Here is a 22,159-nt window from a genome sequence, read left to right as displayed (position 1 = left end):
AGTACTTGAATTGAGATAAATTAAAGAAAATGAAGGAAATGAAAAGGTGTGGTGTGGACTCAAAGAATGTGGAAACCGGAATCCCAAAAAGATTCACAATTGCTTCAAACCGTCGAAGGGGTAACGATGCGAACAGTTTCAGCAGCAAGAGCGAGCAGTTCAAAGCGGAACGGAACAGTGTAAAGTTCAAAGTTCAAATAGCCGACGTTAAAGGCGAGAAATGAAATGCTTCCCTGACTACAGCTTCATATTTCAGCCCGTTTGGGCGATCGCCAATCAAGAGAAGGAGGTTTTGGGACGGAGTAATTTACTGCAGAAACGAAGCAGATACGGTAGCAACTCCGTTACTTTGACCGAATGCCAACGTGCTCTGTAAGATCCGTGCCCTGATAGACGGCAAAGCGCTGGGATTCTTCGTGTTTTTTTTTCGATTGAAGAAAGTGCAATTGAACATTTTCCCTAGCCAGCCAAATAATGCTTGAAGCAGTTGGCCTTATCTTCTTTGCCTTCGTTCGCTGCTGCCTCCGATTGCTTCTCCCGTTGCTACGGCCACCTAATCCCGCGTGAAATAGTTTAACCCGATGAACTTGATCTAGGGCAATGGGGCTATCTTTGCTTTTGGCGATCCACAGCATGAAGGCTTCCGTCTGAGAGTGAAATGGATTACAGGTTTTTTTAATGTTGGATGGAAGATAATACTTTTCCAACGAATGAATGTGAGTGAGTGGTGAAACGTTACAATGCGATAAGTAAGGACAAAAGACGCGAAGCTACCTTTAGGAAAAGATTACAGAGATAAACCGAACAAACAATACCCTATGCTAAGACGAGGTTCAAATTTAAGCACACCTAACCTGTTGAAAACAATGCGTTGTCATGCAGATTGCATAACTTATGGCGTCTAAAAATTGAAATCGATTTATGCATTGTGCCAAACACAAGTCGTAAGTTGTAAATTGCAGGGGAGATTGCAATATCGCATTCTTACAATTTATGTAACCAGAATGGAAAAATAAGATCACACCGCCTTTGATTACACAAATTTGAATTGTAACAGCTTGTTTTGCAAAAATGAATAATTTAATGTCAATTCAATTGACAAGAATTCGTAACAAATTTTGAAGCGAAAGCAAAAACAAAACGATTGTGAAAAATCACAAAATTGCGAAAATGAAACCAATCAAATTCAATAAAAGCAATTCGCCTTTTGTTTGGAAACTCCAGCCTCAAAAATCCACTGTTAAATTGCCATCTAAAAATTCTTCCTGTACAGCAACGCAATGAAAGCAGTTGAGTGCATCGAACCACGTTGCAGGATGTGGATGTGGTTGAGTTTTTTTTTTTCATCGGAAGCAGCAGGTCGGCCCGAACCGCGGAAACCATCGACGGGCGGTTAAGCATTGTGGAACCATCAAAGCCGCGGGCCTCGGGCACGCACAAACCCATCATTATGTGGGGAACCGTTTCGTTCAATATTGCAAAGCGAATGCTCGTTCACCGTGGTAAAGAATGAGCTCAGCAAACAAAAAAGAAACGCACGAAGCAAAAAGAAAGTATCCACACGCATACCGGAAAGCGATGATAACAGTTTACCGATGTAACGCAGGCGTTTGAGTGGGAGGAAATGTAATAAAACACAAGTACGACTCAGAAAGTGGTTCTTTTTTGGGTGTGTGTGTGTGTGTGTGTGGATGTGAGTTTGTGTGTGTATGTGAAGGACTTAATTGTATTTAGAGGCTGCGAAATATTTTATTCATCGCAGGAATTCGGTTTCCGAGGCGCAACGAAGACTCATTTATTGCATTTTGATGTTTGATGGGAATTTTTGAATTGGACGGTTTCCATCCATGGTGAAAAATGTTTTTTTTTTTGTTTCGCTTGTTACAGAAAAACGAAATAAAGTAAACGACAGTCGTTTTTCAATTATTCAACAGATATTCAACAGGCTCTTTACAAAGTGGCTATGCGAAGAGCTGTACAATTTTTATTGTAATTACGTTCTGTCAAACAATAGTCAAAATATTTAAAAAATTTGTTGATAGTCCATCAGTGGCTTGTTGAATTTTAAAAATAAGTTTTCAAATGATTTGATCCTAACAACATTACTTAATTGTTTTTCTAAGTTTGGTTCTAATTGCGGCACATTTGATTATTATCACGTTTATTAAATTCCAATTGCCCTTCTGAATTGGATTCTAAAGCTTCACTCTCAAAACATCTCCCTCGCTCATTTAGGCGTCTTTTTGTGATCGCAAAGTTATTCTTTGTGAACAAAATTTCAAACCCTTAGAACGAAAGCTCCACCTTAGCGTTTTGAGGACCACGCTCGGGCAAAATTAATTAAGGTGATGGCGTAAAACATTAGCAAAGAGCCCGGCTCATCCGAGCACCTCCCAAAATGGTTCTAGCGAATCCTTTCCCAGCCAGTGGTCGAGTGGTGTGCAGGTTCTGGCAAATGCTTTCGCCAAGGTCGCCCAAGCTTGCTGTGGTTTATCAAAAGATAGTCCTGATTGAATTAGTGTCGGTAATGTTGCCAATCTCCATACCGTGTAGCTGATTTCCGGGCCTAGATTTTGGGCGTTTTAATGAATGGCTTTTTGTGCAAACATAGTTCAATGTACCTGTTTCGGGCGCGAGGGGGAAACAAGTGGAAGAGAAGCAAGCGGTCTTTTACTTTCTACTGGGAGGGAGCGAAAAGAAGCACCAACAACTGTTCCCGAGAATGTCACCCGAACAGGGAGGAAAATGTCGCCTCGCTCGTCTCGCCAAGTCCAATAAGTATAGAGCCAATTAAGGTGACAATGATTGAAGGCGAGCGCTTTTATTGTATCCGCTCCGCATTATGGATAACATAATTTTAAAATTACCAACACACAAAAACCCGGGCCCTCTCTTTTGTTTGCGTTTGAGCGCCATTGTTTGGATGTCGCTCGTTTTGCATTCGTTATCTCGGTTGGCCAACGGCGCCAGCACGCTGGTGAAGAAGCTTTTCATCTTTTGCCTGCCCGCAGTGAAAGAAGAGGCTTAATGGTTTTGTTGATGGGAAATCGTTCAATAATTATGGCATTATGATTTGCAGCATAATGGCTGTAAAAGGTTCTATTGAACTAGAAGTTTTATGGTTAAAAGTGGTGTACTGCGATTAATTTATTGAGTCGTGATCACAATCACTTACAAGCCATCGAAGAAAAAGCTTTTTGATATTCATATAGGAAGATCAATGTTGGTTAATGTTGAATATTCTAATATGCATTTCTAATATTTAAAGAAATAAAAAAAACACTTTAATTATAATCTTACTTACTTTGTTCTAACATGAATAAGGCTAGGCTTTAATAACAATTTTGAAAGTCTATTTAATCTCATGAATGTATCGACTACTGAAAACATACACAGTATAAATTTAACAACACCTCTTTCAGATTCAATAATGTTATTGACAAACCGCAGCATGACTGCTGCGTCCAATGCAGGATTGTTAGCAAAACTTTACGTCTCCTGGGAACATCAATCATAACGACCAGCCCATGGAGTGCAGTGCAGCGACGCGGCGTACAATTGTGGAAGTAAATTTCACCACTGCGCTATGTGTTGGACTTTGAACTACATGAAAGCAACATAATGCGGGTACTGACCACAACCACAACAGGTCTACTGGTGTACTGCATAAACAGAATCCTTCAAACAGTTGCAAAATTATTATGCGTTATGCATACTTTAAAATCGATCGTTTGTTTCAAAAGGAAAAAAAAATCCATAAATTTGTTTTCAACGTACTAAATTAATGAAATAGTACTGAGGACTTAAAATATTTTCAAAAAGCATCCAATGTTTTAATTTTTTTGGTGTTTTTTAAGGACCATAACCGAAGAGTACATCTTCACGTCAAACTACTTTGACATGGAGGAATAAGCTGCTTCAGGCATGCATTTTGCATACCTTTAGGAGTTTTTGTTTTTAGGGAAACAAATGTCAAACACAGATTGAACGTGTTCTCGGAACAAGGCGAAAACTAAAAGACAAGCTCTTGCTCCCAGCGTAGCAAGTAAATTGTTTCCTGCAGAAAAAGAATTGTTTAGAAACATATTTTCTGCTGTGCAACACCATAGAAAAAATGACAAGGCATAACTGTTTCCACACCAGCACAATCAAATCGCATTCTCATTTGAACAGCAAAACAACGGTACGCTTTTCAATTCTCCGACCCCCAGATGATGAGATAACTTGAGCTTTACCTCAGGAAAATGGCGCTTAAAACTATCGTCCACATCACGGTGGAGGTTTGTGCGGGGCAAAGTGGCAACGGAAGCAACCAGTAGAAAACTTCATCGTTTTTCAATCTCCTGCGCTAGCGTGCAGTACAATAGAACTCAATCAAGAAACAAATCGAATCGGGTTTTGCAGGCGGTGAAATTTGCCAGCCCCTGTAGCGTTCGGGTTACGGCGCATCTCTTCTTGTGAGTGAAAAGTGAATGTTCCTGGAAAGGGTTCAGAACGGCTGGTAGTAGACGAGGCAGACGCGCCCAACCCAAACCCACTTGCCAATCAATGCCAATTCAGTGCTGTAAAACTTGAATTGCGTCGCTCTCTATCTACCAACGAAGCACTACGAGCGCGGGAAGCTGTAGGTGCTGGAAAACTTTGCACTTTGTGCACGTAAGTATGGGCAAGAGTATGGGCACAATTTTACTCAACGTATCAAAACCACAAACTTATAAACATGGTAAAAGAGTGGAGGTGAGTTGCTGGGAGGTAGTAGCGGGAAAGGAAATCCATATTTGTAAGAAGGTAGCAAGCAACGGTGAGGTGCAGCATTGATGCAAACAGTGGTTTGATGTGCATGGAAACCTTACCCAGGGCGGTTTGCTCCAGTTATCGGATTTATTTGTTTGATATTAGCATAACTTGGTACGGGGTGGGTGCTCGAGAACGCAAAAAAAATTGTTTTGGTAACAAGCTTTGGCATAGCTGAAGCGCTGCTTTAAGAGCACAAGAAATTGCTCAACCTCAAAGCAATTAAAATCAGATTTTCCATGTTTATTTATAGGTTTGATTGGAAATTTTGTAGCATTTTGGACAAAAAAATGCTATTTCATTAGCTTTAGAACCATCCTTTACTTTAATTGTAACCATTATTTAAGTTAATTTTACCTTGATAACCTATTTTTAACAACTTTTATGTGCTTTGAGGCGCAAAATTTTCACATCATGTCGAAACGAATCGTTAGATATTAATATTTTTATATTGAAAATGTGACAAATATCAAATCGAGCTTCCCAATTGATTTGTTGTATTCAGTGCTGCAAAATGTCATGAATATCACGAGATTTTCACCAAGGAAAACAATGCTGCTTGATGCTCATTGCTGATAGTCAATAAAAGTGCGTCATGACATCCAGAACACGACATGTGAATACTTGAGTCGAACGCGATACTCTGACTGACAAGCTTAACTTAATGCCGGCGCAAGCACAATCATGATTTTTTTCTGGCTGTGAACAGTGCTGCCAAATGCCACTGTTTCAGTCATCAACACTCATGACTGAAACGAAGCTCAAATCAGATCACGTACACAACTGAGATGATCAGTGACGAGACTCAAGCAGTTGGAGTATCAATCACATGCTTGGTGACATTTTGATTAGCTCCCAACTCTTGGTCACTCACTTGGTTACGACATTTTTGTCGGCGATAATCACGACAATCTTGGAATATACTTTGCGCGTGGGCTTTAGCAACAAAATGAGCATGCTTTCTCCCTCTATCTGTTTTAACTATCTGTCGGGTCAAACAGAGCGAGAAAACATGCTCATTTTGTTTCTTGGAACCACTCGCACGCACCGCATATCTCCCATGACCACCGCGATGATCACCGACTGAAAATGTCGCGACCAAGTGATTGAACACGAGTTGGTTGCACACAATGTCACCAAGCATGCGATGGTCGCTCCAACTGTTTGAGGCCCGCCTCTGATCTTCGCAGTAGAGCTCGTGACGCTGAGATGATTTTGTTTCAGCCGTAATTTGTCAAGAATATGTCAGTGACATTTTGCAAAACTGATCATAGCAAAAAAAAGTCGTGACATAGTGACTGACCAAGCGACGGTCGTAAACATGTCATGAGCATGTATTAGTCACACCAACCGTTCTGAGTATCACCACTGATTATCATAATTGAATACGTGACGCTGATATGGATTTTGTTTCAGTCAGATTTTTTTATGACATTGACAGTGATATTTTGCAGCTCTGGTTGTATTAAAAAAATTAAAAACTCTAAAAGTTTAGCCCTTCAACTAATTGTAGATATGTAAACTTAGGCCAAAAAACGTCTTTTGTTGTCGTTGAAAGCAAATAACTTTCAATTGGATCCCAAAAGTCTCAAATCCATCTCAAGTTTAATCCATAGTAGTTGTAATTGAATCACACTACACTATGCGTACTTATTTTTTTTTAGGCTGAAGATGTGTTTAAAGCTAAAAAGAACGCATTTGTTTTTCTACGCTAAAGTTCTCAGTAAATACTGTCACGCATACGCACCACTACCACACTGCGCACTGTAACACTACGACCTACACGTGCTGGGAACGGTGTGCATGCTACGCAAGCTACAGTTTGCCGACCAGCTTTGTCAGCGGAACGCACTATCCGACCTAAGGTCTCTCTATGAAAAGCGCTATGATGTTTGCCGGTTGTGCACTACATCATGACAGCAAAACAAATGTGTTAATGTGGCTGCGAGCTAGGGGAAACGAACACGGGTGAGTTAGCAGTTTTGTGAATGTCGCCGGCAGAGGGCGCTCGCTACGCGGCTACTATGTTTTGCGCTGACAAGCGATTAAGCCACACACACAAAACAAAACAAAAAAACATACACAGACACGGGAAAAAGGGTCAGATAAGTCCCACCGCACGTTATTCCTTCATTTGCTGGTGCTGGCCGATCTCGAACCAACCGCCCCGGGAATGTGCGTATATATTGTAGTTTGCCTTTACTAAGGGGGTAACAACACATCATTTGCCATCACTACAAGCAGAGTTGAGTACAGACAGAGACAGAGTATTGGTACGAACAGAGAGAGAGAGAGAGAGACAGAGATAGGGAAAATAGAGCGAGAGAAACAGACAGACAGACAGTGAGCGTGTTTTTGTGTGCTCCCGTGGACTAGGTCAAGCTGATTGATCTGTCTCACCGCGAGTGCGATGACAAACGGACAACTTGTAAGCTAGCAGTGTAGCAGTGTGTTGCTAACATGAGGCGGAGGCTATTACGGGTGAAACGCTACGACAGTGTGAATAATTTCAGCTACATTGCTACGCACTAGTAAAGGACGTGGTGGTGTAAAAGACCGTTTTACACCGCAGTCGGGTGGATACGTTGACTGCTAAACAAGGGTGTAGCATCGGTACGGAGAGTGTTATTGTGGGTGTCTGCCGAGACGATCTAACAGGGGTAGGGGTACGGATTAGCACTAGAGCAGATTCCTACGGGTACGAAAGGTTGATGAGCGTGTGCTGATGAAGATGACGGGATGAACCCTTTCTGACGGGTGAGTAGTTTAATTTCACACCTTCGCAAAGGGCGTTCCCTCATCATGAGCACACACACGCGCACGCAACACTCTAATCGCTATTACGCAGTTAAAATATACGCACACACACAGAGATACATTCACATACTTTTTTAATCGTTTTAATAAAACAAAATAACTATGTTTTTTGAAATAACGAAATTAAATGTAAATAAATTGAAGAAACATAATATAACTTTGTTCATCTTCTGGCTTTCTTCTGTTAATTTTGTACTTTCAATTGTTGTTGAGCAAACCGTTACGTAAAGAAAGAAAACAAAAATAAAGACAAAACAATCGGCATTTGTGCGTTCAAACAAAACAGGAGCAAAACACGCGCTAAACAAGACGAACACAAAAGCACAAAATCATCACAGGCTGGACTAGAAATTGAAAAAAAAAAAAAACAAAACAAAAACAACCAAACATCCCGAAAACTAAGACGATAATCGGAAAAAACAAACTAACCCAAATACTTACTAAAGGCTTTGGTATCAATTGCACTATTGTTCTGCCCTGTATGTGTGTAAAATGAAGAAAATTAGCGTTTTGTTGTTTTTTTTTTGTTTTTCGTCAAACATATGTTGTTGTGTTTGCATTTTGTTTTCGTGTGTGCGCGGACAACACATCGGAAAAGGTACACAGAGAGTGGGAGAGAGCGGGAGAACGTACATCTCGCGACAAGCAGTAATCGCTTCATAGGTATATCGTTGCGGATGACAAAAAGAAGCTGCAATCCTGCCACTGTAAACGCGTAAAACGAAAGCTTCCCTGTACAACCAACGCAGATAATGGGCCGGAATGGACGGAGAGTGTTGGCGAAAGATGTGCCTTGCCGAAAGATGGCACCATTGCGGAGCACTGTGCGGAACAACCAAACCAGCCGGGGCGGAAAACGTTGAGCTGCGTGAAACGCGAACGCTCCAGAAGTCGAATTCATCGAGCGAAAAGCAACCCACCGCGCTCTGGGCCGGAACACCGGTGTAACTGCATCCCGTGCAGCGCAGCAAATGTGAAGGAATGCTTTGTGTTACTGCTGCTGCTGCTCCTGCTGCTCTTTGATGAAGCAATCGGTGAAGCCTGAAATAGTCTGCCCGTTACGATGGTAATGGTGGAACACAAAACGCAAAGCAGGCGGGAAAGCAGTTAGTAAGCGCGTCATCAAGTGAGCTTTTGTACGGAATGCTCTGTCACACACACGCACACACGCTCGCTACCAGTGTGGCATTGAAATGGGTTATCTCGGCTGTTTAAAAAAAACGCTCACATCTGAATGCATCCACCAGCAGGAAGGAAGTAGCTGACTGGCTGGAGCAGATAGACGAAGCTCTGCCACACTCGGCCTGGTTGGTAGACCGTCTTCAAGAATATCTATTTCCTCCCAAAACACAGAATCACGTGAACGGCCCGTCCTCCTTTAGTGAAAGGTATTGTGAGCATGACAGCACGCGAAGCAAGAACCATTACGTACGTACTTTACGGGGTGGGTTTATGTAAACGAAGTCCTTGGGAAACTTGGGGACGAAAAAGAGGGAGTGAGATACGGGAAAATAAACATTTCGATGACGTCAATCGGTACGGAACGGGTTGGTGCGGTATCAATTTCCAAGGACAATTGGCATTAGAGGGGAATTATTTAATTGTGTTGAAGAATACAACTGAACTTTACTGTAACTGTAATTAACTAGAAGTGATTTAAAACCACAAAAAAATTTGAAAAAAAGATGAAAACATACGCAAAAAATGCTATCACGAGGAAAGCATATGAAGAAAAAAAAAGAAAATTTATCAAAAATGGATAAAAAACACGGCAACAAATAATAACATATAAATTTAAAATATATTCCAAAAACTAAACGAATATAAAAGAGACTAAACAAATTTATAACAAAAACCCAATGGGGAAAAAGGAAAACAAACCTAAACAACAAAACAAAGCAACCAAACGCACTCATAAAAATGAATGCATGCACATGTTTTGCCACGAATGCAAAAACGATCACGAACAAAAGGAGAAAAAATTAATCGTTACCACCCCGTGAAAGCACAACCATGGCACCAAGATAGAAAAGTAAAACATGTACACAAATATATGTACAACTATCTTGCAAATGGTTTCGATATAAAACAAAAATTCCCTCCTTTATCAAGCGCACAAACAAAGAGTAACACACAGCTTGGCTTTCGCGGTGGAGCGTAAGAGACGAGAGAACGAGAGAAACCCAAACAAAGAGATGAAAAAAAGATAAAAATACAGCGAAAAGGAAAAAAAGGGGCGCAACATTCATATCTTTGGCCGAGGAACTATGGGTGGAACTAGGAAACTGTCATCCTCACACTATTTACACACCCTCCCCGTGAGCGCAGAGCAAAACTGCACCGAGAAGCTCTTAAAGTAGCGAATCAAAGTGGTAAAGCTTTGGAAAGAAATGCAGCGCAGACGTTTCGATGTTCGCCTGGCGAGCGTATGTCCTTGTTGCAGGGAAGCACACGGTTAGGTCTTCTGTGTTGGTACGTGTAGAAGTGTACGGTTGAAGGACTATCAGCAACAACATAAAAAAAAATACATCAACAAAAAGACAACGAGCCAACGAGGGAAAGAAAAACACAGAGTACACTTGAGTAGCTGAAACAGTCAATGTTAAAACTCGGCATTGAGGATAAAGGGAAAGAAAACAGTGGAAAATCCCACTTGTAGGAAGGGTTTTGTGTCGCTCGCCTCGCTTTCACGAGGCTTGCGGGAAGCTGTACGAATCAATTTTGGAAATAGCTTTTGGAACGGGTCGAGAAACTCAGCACCAAAAAAAAAAAAGGGGAGTAATGACAGAGCATAAAGGGGTAAGAGTGGGGCTTCTCTTATTAAATTCTTCGTTACTAAAGCAAATGTTCACTGTCATCACGCTCCAGCATGACACACCGAGCATCATACAAAACCAATTGTAACGATGAGTTGTTAAGGACGGGCCATCTGGCAGGGAAGTAGGTAGGTGAGGAGTTGCGAATGTTTTATGTATGTATGTGTGTGTGTGTGTGTGTGTGTGGAAACAATCGAGAAAATAATGACAGGATGCAGTAGAACACATGAAATTTAACGGTACGTGACGTGGTACAAAAATGTTGAAATCGTGATGACAATGTGTGCGCACGTTCGGGAAGAAAGGGAAAGGATGAGATCAAAAACGAACGATACACTATACTGGTGATGACTGTAGTACGGGATTGGATAACGAAGTGGATAATAAACCGGCAGCTACAACCTCCCGGATGGAATACAGAGGTAGACAACGATTCGAATGACGGGAATGGGGATGTTATGGGATGGTATGTTTTTGTTCCGTTTCGAGAGCAGCATTTAATCACAAATTTTAATGAAAATGACTAATGACAACATGGTTGAATAAAATGCGACAATAAGAGATTAAGAGAGAAAAAGTGGAAAAAACAAAATGGAAAAGAGAGAGAGAGAGAGAAAGAGAACAAGAAAAAAGAAAGAAACCAAAAACGAAACACCAAACACATGGACGTGTGACAACGGGGTGCAGTTCGTACCTGCTGCCTTCGACGGATCCGTTTCCGGGCGGCCAGGAATATTCGCCAGTACAGGAACAGTATGACGAGCAGCGGCACGTAGAAGCTGGACGCGGTGGCAAAGATCTGGTAGCCGACGTCCTGCGACACGATGCACTGCAGGTCCTGGTAGACGCGCGTCTCCCACTCCGGGTCCTTCCAGCCGAGCAGCGGCGCTATCGAGACCAGCACCGACAGCGTCCAGATGATGATGATCATGTAGCCTATCCGGCGGGCCGTCCGCTGGTGCGCGTAATCGATGTCCGTTACGGCCCAGTACCTTAGGAAGTAGGTGGGGTGGAGGATGGGATAAAGCATATCAATAGAGTGTCATTTCATAAATACTGTGATAACAACATATCTGGCATCACTCAATTCCGTACCGATCGTTTGTGAATCAATGCTTGCAGCGCATCAATCGGATGTATGCGGATGCTTGAAGAAGCGTCAATTGACTAGAGCTTTTCGAAGTTTAAATGTGAGGGAAGTTCAATAAAGGCATGTCCGCACTGTTGCCTTCTCGAGACATACATTCACAACAAATATGTAAGTCCATGAGGGAAAGCTACGGTCGAGCTACTTCTAGAGCAATAAAAGGAACCACCGTTCTTGAGCCACCGTTGCCTAGCCCACGCTCTCCAAGCGAGAGTGAAGCTATTCTTTCCCACTGGCCAGTGCGGTACATGCATTGGCAAAAATTTGCATACAAATTGAATGCAGAGTACGATATTTTACATATGTTGCTGCGACAGCAACCGACGCTGCAAATAGGAACAGTCGAAGAGCAGCATGGGCGACTAGTGTTGCGTACACTCGTAGGATCGCATTTGCAAGGCGACCACTGTACACACTTGACTCGCTGGCTGAGCGTTGGATGAACTTTTTTTTTTGTGTTCGGCCAGAGTGGACAAGCTTTGGGACAGGATGAACGGTTGAAGTGCACTGAAACGCTATGCGGAAGAGTAATAGTTTAGTTTCGAGTGGTTATATATCTTGTTATATCTTGTTATATCTTGTTATAGTTAAAAGCGCTCTGGAAAATAGCTATCATACTAACGCTTGCAAGCAACTGGAAGGGAAAAAAGACGTGGAAGAGCTTAAATTGCAATTTGTGTACATTTTAAAGTAATAAATGATCCTATATCGTAATACAATACAATGTAAGTCAAAATTTTACGCAACACTTCCCTAAGGCACGAAAAACTCCCAATTGACAGAAGCTAAGTCGCGCTTAACACATACTTTCTTTGCATTTTACATTGAACGCATTGCTTGTCCATCATACTTCCTATATCAAACACTGTAGCTATGAAAAAACAGCAGCAACATGTTGTGCGTTGGTACAAAGTGCACACACACACTTGTGCTGTTGCGTGCCTAATCGCATACGCCCGTGCTACGTACTACGGTTCGCGCGCCACATGTCGCACATAAATATGGATTTGATAAATTATTTTACGATTACGCCGGATAAATTTGCACCACTCTCAAGCTTGCATGTTTACATTAGAGCTTCTCCCCATTCCGGATGATGCATCCTGCACCATTCTTGCGTGTTGTAGATACGTGCATCTGCCAGTGTGTTTTGGTTGTGCATCACGCGCCTTTCAACGGTCCTGCCTGCCGCGGTAAGGAAACTGTTTAACTATCTGCATAATCTATCGCACGTGATTGTGGCGTTGGAATGGAAAAGCACACAACACAATCGGAGGGCTGCAATCTTGCCTGCGATGGCACGGAAGTAGAGCAGCTTCTTATTCCACGACACACCATGCGGTGCGGTATCTTCGCTGATCAAATGTTAGCAGTGCACTTGCTTGGGGAACAGTTTAAGGGCACGATTATGTTAATAGTGTACACGATTCGGCAGGGGCTCGTGCAGAGCTTACGTGTAATTTGGCGAATCGTAAGCAATGTTTGCGATCATTGTAATGAGCTGAAAGCGATTCCTGAAGAGCACGTGCAAAAATGCTAAGGAATCTCAAAAGCATGCGCAAAAATCTCACAGTAACATTAGTAAGAACTTTAGTAACATCAGCTGAGCAAGTATTATCAGCTTTTAATTCCTATGAGGTTCTCTCTTCAAACTAAACGAAAATTTGAAAAAATATGTAAAGAATTTCTGAAAACCAGGGTTATTTTCACATTATATCGAACATAACCCATTCCTTTACATTACAGGCCGCTTACAAAGCGAAGAATGGAAAGAATGAGGTAAAATAAAAGAGATAATAACAGCCCGCAAACTGTGAAGCGATAAGCTGTATACATTCAGGCGTTTTGTATGCATTCAAATGATTTGTATACATTCAGGCGCCTAGTACACATTTAGGCTTCCCTTTATAAAACTCTTCAGGTTTCACAACATTTGAGTTTTAACAAAATGTAATTCCTACATCAAATTGGAACAGAAGATTTGCGTAATCAATTAACTTATATTCAAACTGATAGCCATCGGGACAATAATTCGTTACAGTTTGCGAAACAGCACTGTCTAAAGTTGAGGGCAAAAGTGAACCTTTAAAGGGAACAGGACAATTTCATTACGTCAATATTTTCACCTGTGGTTTGGCGCAGTTCTACAGTATGACTGCACATTACGCCACAACCATCACTGGCGAGGGACTGCAACGTTTGTGGCTTTCACTACGACTCAAACCACAGCACTCCATTGTGCATTGTTTCGTTCACACCTTCACACCTTCACACACAACCTTGCTGCTGGTGCTGCTTTTACTTCCCGGTATGCAGCCCCACTGCTGCCTGCTAGCTTTTGTGTCACCGGAGAGCACACCGGAACACACCGGGGACAATTCTTCGCACTGCAGCAAAGCAAAACGTCCAGCTGTAAAGCTGTCAGTAAAACGCATTAAGATGATGACATAACGATGGGAATGGATGGGCCAAGGGTTCCGGTGTGCAATCGGGACCCCGGGTAGACATTTCCATAATTCCAACACCTTTAGAAAAGGTTACCCTTCCTCTACCCCGGCAGCAATCACTCCACGCCGGAACGAGCCTTATCTACGGGCCCGTTACCGGAGAACCACTCGGCTGTTCGTTTTCCGTATGACAAGTGGTCGTGGTGTGTGAGTTGGCTGCAGTGCTTGATGAACTGAATTCTCAGTATCCTGTTAGAGTTACAATTCCCATTTGAATGCTTCCGATTCGATTGGAAAGTACGGATTTGTAGAGAGCATTACGGTAGCGCTGTGTGTTGGGTTTTATATTTATCACGAATCAGAATGTGGTTTGTATTCGCATTTCAGTTAGGATGTTCATCGCACATATCGTTAAGAAGAAGCGTCAACTGGTAAACGCGTCGGATTTTAGACTTTTAATCATACTTTCTAGATGTATTGCTAGCAGGATGTAATTGAAATGTGTAATTATGGTCGTTGAATTTAATTTTTTTTAAAATGAAAGTTGAACGCAACGAGGAGGATATTGCGATCGACGTGCTGCGTTATTCCTCCTGACATAAAGAGTTCTTTTGATCAGCGTTGGTATTTCACTGTCAAGTACTTCGAAGCTTCGTTATATGAATTCTTATGCGTCCCCGTAAAGTGATTATTATTATAAATAAACAGTTTAATGTTATTATCTGTATATAACTTAAAATTCTTCCTATAGCGGTAACGTCCCACAGCCTACGTGCCGGCTTATACAGTCTTTCGAGACTTATTCATTAAGTTTCCGGATAATCAGTCCTACAGGAGACGGCTAAGCTTGAACGGACGATGGACATGGAAAATGAAGCTCTCACAACTTTAAATTTGGTACCTTGAATAATGTTTGGAGTAGAAAGTGATTGTTTGGAGATTTATTGAACGCCTAATTTATAGGAGTTTTGCTTCATACATTTGAATTATTTTCTCAAAAATACCTTTTCAGAGAAATTTTGATTAAAATACACTTTTAAAGGACTTTAAGTGTTTTGTTTCATTCCAAACAGGCTAAGCTCAATTGTCGATTTTAATTACAAATCTAAGTAGCATTGGAAATAAGCTTAAAATGCAAAAATAAATATATTACGCCCAAATGTATGCAACAAGCATTGCAAAATTTACTCAAGAGCATCTAGTGTCTTGTTGTTTTGCAATGTATCATACAATAAAAGAATAAAATAGTAAAAAACCGATTCAAATGTGGGTCCCTAACGTGAGCAAAATTAAATACATCCATTAAGCTCAAAAAACCGCCAGCAAACCAACAAACACATCGAAGCTTTTCAGCTTATGCACCGCCATCATTTCGCCCGCAAATAGTTTCAGCAGCAGCTTTGCCTATTAAAAGTTGATGTTTTCATTAGTGTAGAGCGGACATAGAGTAAAAGCAACGGTGTTTTGTTTATTACATTCATCATCAGCCAACATGCCCGCGCAATGCTTTTGTCCGCCATCATTAGGCCACGTGGAAACGGCTGACGCTCCTCTCCTTCCAACGCATTAATGTGTTCATAGACGTTACCCTAAAGATCGGGCCAGCTTTTACCCTTGGGTGAACAACAGCAAATCTTTGCCTTTAATTGCATCATCCACCGGCAGCTTAGTGCTGTTATCCTGTCGCTTTATAGTACCCGGCAATTAAATTATCTTTCGCCACGTGCAACGGAATGGATGTTTTTTTTTGTTGCTGTTGCTGTTATGTCGTCTGTGCTCTTTAGAAGATGATTAATTGTATTCGTAGCTGATGGGCAAAGCTGGTACCGTGGTGCTGCTAGCTCTAGCCATCTTTGCTTTAGCATTATTCGTGCCCTTCGTTTGTGTCCGGTTTTGTCACATGAAAACGTGGAACCTGCCCAAAGGGGCGACCTGCTACCCTGATGATAATGGGTGTGAACTACTTTTACCGGAAGAGGCAAAAGCCATACGACACGCTACCGCTAATGGGTCTCGCAAAATGGCGTTTAAAAGGCTATGCTATTTTTCTGTGTGCGTTTTTTAAACTCTTTTGCTGGCGAAGGTCGCCTTACACTCTCGCAAGAATGGGTGTTCGAATCAGCATACAGAGGAAGCGCCAAGCAACATCCGGTACTGTGCTGTAGACTTAAAAGCCTTTCAGTGCTTGCTAAAGGTCAGATAAGACAAGATTGTGCAAGGCATTTCCGTACAAAATGGGGTGCACACAATCGCACAAAAACGCAAGCATTCTAGCAGCCTGCAGCAAATGGGAAAATGTTTGAACAACTCCACAGTTAAAAGTTACCCGCAACCACGGTGGCTGGCAAGTCTGATGCCAACAGTGTATGTCTTTCCCATCGCTGTTGACATCCTTAAAACATCGCTTCCGTGCAAAAATGCATCCGACAAAACTCTCGTCCAGCTCGTTCCATCAAAAGACGCTTACAGCTGTGCTTCTGTTCAGAAATAACTTCCAACATGTGTTGTGCCGCAAGAATATCGAAAAGTTCTTCTGCTGCTGCCGCTTGTGAACGCACCGATCTCCACCGTGGCTGGCTGCATCTAGTGGTGCCACGAGCGGGTGAAGCATTCTTTTGTTGTGCTCGGATGCTCGGTTCAGCAGATGCTCGGCCTGCTACCCCGTGGGCCAGGTTTGCACATCATGCCACTGAATTTGGAATGAAATTAGGCCTTCAACTTTAGCCCGCAACTTGCATGCGTAGAAGACTTCTTGATTCGTCCGGACCAAGCGAGAAGATTTCTTCCCAGCTTCCCGGGCAGGCTCGGACAAAGTTATGCAAAAGTTATGCCATCCCCTGCCGACAAAAGTCAGCTGGTATCAGCTGTTTTTAATGAAAACGGTCAGGGATAAAGTTGGTGAAGCTCGTGGAGTCACATCGGTTTTAGGGGCCCGGGCAAACACTAGCAAGCGCACAGCGAGCACCCCGGAGACAGACACTGACGCGTGGTATGGCGACGGTCGAGCCACACGAGCTCTCTGGACTGAAGCTGAAGTTAATCAGATTAGATGCAAAACTTTCGAGAAGGAATTTTCCCGCCCCCATCCAGTGTTTGCCGTGTGCTTCTGTAGAAAGTCGACTGAAAACGAAACGAGCACACACACACACACGCATCCCAGCAATTTTGGCCGCAGAGATCGAGTTGTTTCAATATCAGCAGGCAAACCGCGAGCAAGTTGTCGGGGAAAGTTTTTGGGCCAGAGAAGTCATTGCACGAAAGGTATTCATTCTAATTATTCCTCGCAATCTCCAGTAAGATAAACTTTGATAGGATTTACAGATAGAGAGCGAGAGAGAGATGAAGAGAAACAAAAGCAAAGGTGCTAAATGAATAATCCAAAATAAAACAATTAGAACCACACAGTACCATGCAATCGTTGGCGCCTAAAGTTAGGCAATGAAATATTTTAGTGCAAATGGAGTTTAATAGGTTTGTCGTTGGGCAGAGTTCAGAAGATGTAGAAGAGCGTGTGCAAGATATTAAATTGAGACCCGTTTTGCAATACGCATTTAATCACAATGCCTTCCCTACAAGATCTCTTGTGTATATCGTAGCGCTCTTAGTAAGATATCGAGCTCTGAAGAATATTACCCGCACAAAATTTCCATATTCATCTTACAGGATGTCTATGCAAAGGATGATTTCTGCACATCTTACTTATTCATGGCCACTCAGGGGCGGCTGCGCGCACATCAAACGAGTCGTTCCCGGAGCAAAGCCACCTTGTCTGAACGCATGTCTCCGATTCAGCGCACTTCATCAGCTGCGTCTTTGGACAGACATCTGAACAGATACGTTGGTTTTGTAAAGTTAGGCTCTGCCTGTCAACTCCAATGACCAACCATGGGCTCGTTATGCGTACCTTGCTAGTAGCTCTCCCCATTTTTTGCTATGCGTCTTCCTTCATACGGCTCACTGCACTCAATCCATAACGAAGACAGGGTTAGAGAATAACACATGCATCACACACGCACACACACATGATGGAACATGATGGATTGGTTCTTTTAGCTACATGAACCTGCCAAACCTACCTGCACGGCAAAGCCGGAAGGTCTCGAGGGAGAGCGTGATACTCGCAATACGTGTATACGGCAACATCACGTCACAGGCAGACTCCTCCTCCAATTCGCTCGAGTGAAAAAACAGACATAACTTCCGCCTCTCCCGGGCAATACACTTGATCCTGCATATGTTAGCAAAAATCATTTTGCCTCCTGTCAATCTACGATCCCTCCTGGGGCGGGGGGCACACAACCGACCGGTGAACAAGAACGGTCGCTGTTCAGGTTTTTGGTCCTTCGAACACGAACACGTTCGTGCAAAAATGGGCAGAATTAAAGATGATATAACGGGAAGATTTCATCTTCTCTGAGTGGCAAAGTGGGTTAAGCGAGCAGGGGGGTGGGGGATGAATGCCCCCAAGTGGGAACCGTTTCAGGCCGTTACAGGTTGTTTGGGTTCGAGAAAATAAACAAACATGGCAAGCCGAGCACTACGTAGGAGCGTAGGCCGGAAACAATATCATGGCAAATCGGGGAGGCGTTTTTTTTCCTTCTCTTTTGCAACAAAGTTGAGTGGGTGGGTTGATCAGGGAAGATTTGAACGAGTTGATTTGAATCGATTTCCTCGCTGCTCGGCTGTGTTTGTTTGCCACTTTTTTGTTTGCTGCCGGGGCAAAAGGCACCTTCGGCTTTGGCGGCTTAGCTACCGAGGATGGTGCTTCAAGATATTGAGATAAAAGAGGTTGAGAATCAATATGGTTGCCGACCCGAACGTCTTCGCCGACAAAGTAAGAAAAGACGGTTCATATCGACGGCAACGAAGAGGAGAAAAAAAACCCCAACAACCGGTAACGCTTCTTAAGGTGTCCAATAAGTTATAAGAAGCGTCGGATGCGCTATACGGAGCTACGCTCAAAAAAGCTCTCGAGAAGATTAATACCGGTTGGTTGTTGTGCCGGGCACCTTTTTTTACCTCCCTCTCCCCACACGCAATAAAGTGTAGCCATCGTTGGTGTGTGTGAATTGCGATTGGCACCGATACAAGAATTCCCCCGTAATGGCTCGGTACGGCATCGGAGCGAGCGAAAGCCAAATGCGCATTTGCACCCGAAAGCCCCGGCCCCGGTAATCGATAGACACTTTGACCGGGCCGACACGGGCGATAGACAGGCTTCGATCGAATTACGGCGAAAAGCACTTACCGGTCCAGCGCGATGGCCACCAGATGCAGGATGGAGGCGGTACAGCACAGCACATCGCTCGACGTCCACATGTCGCAGAGGTCGGCCCCGAGCCGCCACTCCTTCGACACCTCGTACACGGCACCGAGCGGCATCACCAGACAGGCAACAAGTAGATCGGCCACGGCCAGCGACAGTATCAGGTGGTTGGCGACGCTCTGCAGGTTGCGCTCGAGCAGGATGGCCGCTATAACGAACACATTTCCTGGAAACAAAAAGAAGGACACACAAACAGAAAAAAAAGCCAGAGAGTTAGAGAAGAGATGAACCCGTGGGGGTGTGACTTTTTCTTGTGGTGAGTAAGCTAGGGAGCGTACGAAGCGACGAACCCTCCCAGGGACGTCAACGCTTGCGACTTGTGCGGTTTGATTGATGCTGATGATGCGATTGGGCTGAGTTTATGATTATTTTATGAGCGCAATGAGAGTGGAGTCGTTCAATGCTTTTTTTGTGTGTATTTGTTCCAGTTTGCAGCTTCACGCGTCGCCAATCATTGTGTGGCGTGGAAATCTGTTCACCTTTTCCATGCAGTAAAAAATACATGATTGCTGAAATACCGCACCGTCAATCATTTAACCATCAGCGGTTGGAGTTTGCTGCACAAACCACTTCCTCCGTGGTGCGGGTAGCGCAATTTATTTAAAAGGATGTTAACTTAATGGGCTTCAAATTAAGAGGGACAGAGAGAGTGAGGAGTAGAAGGAGAGGAGGAAAGTGAGAGAGAAAGAGCTGGCGATTGAGAATGTATGAAATGGTTGTACATTTTAAATGATTAAATTTCACTCTGCGTTGATGAGCGGAAGTGATTTCATTTGGAATTACTCGGTGGTTTTCACACAATTTTTAAATAATTTGGTTACTTCATGAACTATTCACTTCATTCAATTGAGCAGTGGGGTTTGCTTCTTTCTTAAGGCCGGAGGACACTGTCCGTACTCGCTAGTGTAATTTCGAATTTCACTAGCGCATCTGGCGGCGGCTGACCGAAGCATTTTGCCAAACAATTTGGAGCCGCTCCAGAAAATATGTTATTTTTCCATGTTTTGTACTTAATTCGGACGAGAAAAGTTTTGTAAAAGGTAGATGCACATGTCCTGCACGCATTGCATCCATTTTCATGACAAAAAAACGATGGAAAAACTACTTAATTTCGAGATTCGGTGTGACCATTCCCTCGATGACCAAAAAAAGCTTCCACCGGCCGCCGCCAGATGCGCCAGTGATAATCTAAATTACACTAGGGAGTACGGACAGTGTCCCCCGGCCTTTAGATCCAATCGTCCATCTCCAAATGGCTTTAATGCTTAACCTAAAAAAAGCTCAGCTGTGCATGTTCAGTTTAGAGAATTCTGTATTGTATTCTCAATATATTAAATAGCTTTATCAGTTAATTCATTATACAGTACAGGAGTCAACAAGCCAGCTTGGATTTCATCCTGACGGATGTGTTCAAACCCTCTATCGTTCTCTTTAAAGGCCGGGGGACATTGTCCGTACTCGCAAGCGTAATTTTGATTTTCGCTACAGCATCTGGCGGCAACTGGTGGGAGCTTTTTTTGGTCATCGAGGGAATGGTCATGCCGGATCTCAAAATTAAGTAGTTTTTCCATCGTTTTCCATTGCAAAAATGGATGAAATGCGTGCAAAACATGTGTATCTATGTTTAACAAAACTTTTCTCCTCCGATTTAAGTAAAAACGCATGGAAAAATAACGTATTTTTTGAAGCGGCTCCAAATTGTTTGGAAAAAATGCTTCGGTCAGCCTTCGCCAGGTGCGCTAGTGAAAATTGAAGCTACACTAGCGAGTACGGACAGTGTCCACCGGCCTTTAGATTAGCTATTTCAATTATTTCTAAACGACTCTTGGTACCAATTGAGCCGACTTGACATATTAACTTCCAAATTTATAAAACGACATATCTCTGAATCCGAGGAACAGATTGTATTTGAACTCTTCAAACAAACGTGAAAGTAAATATGCTTTGCTCGTCTTACATGTTATATTCTCCTGCTACATAATTTCACAAAACGAAAGCTTGAAGCCGTCCTAAACCACACCCTACGTCAGTTAAATTCTACAAACTGTTATCGTTTCCATCGGCTTTGCCCACAATTTCCCTAATAACTTTGTAAGGCAACATAAACATAATGACTCTACAATTACCAGGAAACAGGCCGGTCTCGCTCGGTGAACAAAACTCCGAGCAACCGTGCCCAAACCCCGGACACGCTCTCCGATGTCATTGCTTCATCGATCGAGTTTTACCCATCCCTGTGCACACACACACAAACAAACCCAGTGGCAAAGACATTTTAAGCCATAATTAAGAGTGCTTTAAATTGGAAATATTCAGCATCGTCACTTAGTTTTGGGTGTATTTTTCTCTTCTCCTTCTTCCACGAAGCAGCAATGCTTGGCACGTTTTGCTTTTTGCCGTTTCCACGAATTACCCAGAGCCACGAGATTTGGTTCCCGCTAAGTCGACTGGAAAACGCGCACCAACAATGTGAAAGAACACGCCCATCCCTGTGCCGGTGAGCGTACCACGTTGTATTCACGTGGCGCGGGCAGAAGCTGCCCGCTTTTTTTTTCACGTCGAGTCGAGTCTTAAAGCTTGCCTGCGCTGCACGCGAAGCAATAGGGCCGTGGGCTTACACTCGCCCTGTGCGCAGCATTGATACATCAGAGCGTAGGGAAGACAGTGCTCCCAAAAATCGATTCGATTTATGCTAAAAAGCGCCAAATCCTTAAACCCAGAAGCTCTCGAAAGAAGCCTCAATCGGGAGATAAGTTTAAACCGGCACAATGTGGCGGTCCGGCTTTTTTTCCTTTTTCTTTTCTTCTGTCGG

The 22,159-nt window shown here is 43.1% G+C and overlaps 1 protein-coding gene across 5 annotated transcripts in view; it reads right to left on the bottom strand.

Annotated features, from left to right (window-relative positions):
* Window positions 1-22,159, bottom strand: part of LOC121599843 (5-hydroxytryptamine receptor-like) — a 95,197-nt gene that overhangs the window by 4,201 nt on the left and 68,837 nt on the right. For 4 of the 5 annotated variants that reach the window (XM_041927933.1, XM_041927932.1, XM_041927934.1 and 1 more), the window contains exons 5-6: window positions 19,270-19,513; window positions 11,122-11,419 (exon numbers count right to left, since the gene is read on the bottom strand). In XM_041927933.1, coding sequence (XP_041783867.1) covers window positions 11,122-11,419; window positions 19,270-19,513 — 542 coding nt within the window. Of the gene's footprint in view, window positions 1-8,052; window positions 8,089-11,121; window positions 11,420-19,269; window positions 19,514-22,159 lie in introns of all 5 variants that reach the window. The other variant, XM_041927935.1, reaches the window with a different exon arrangement.

The sequence above is a fragment of the Anopheles merus genome, chromosome 3L (genome assembly GCF_017562075.2).
Source record: "Anopheles merus strain MAF chromosome 3L, AmerM5.1, whole genome shotgun sequence".
Lineage (NCBI taxonomy): Eukaryota > Metazoa > Arthropoda > Insecta > Diptera > Culicidae > Anopheles > Anopheles merus.
Note: the sequence above shows the minus strand (reverse complement) of the source record. Positions and strands in the feature narration are given on the sequence as shown.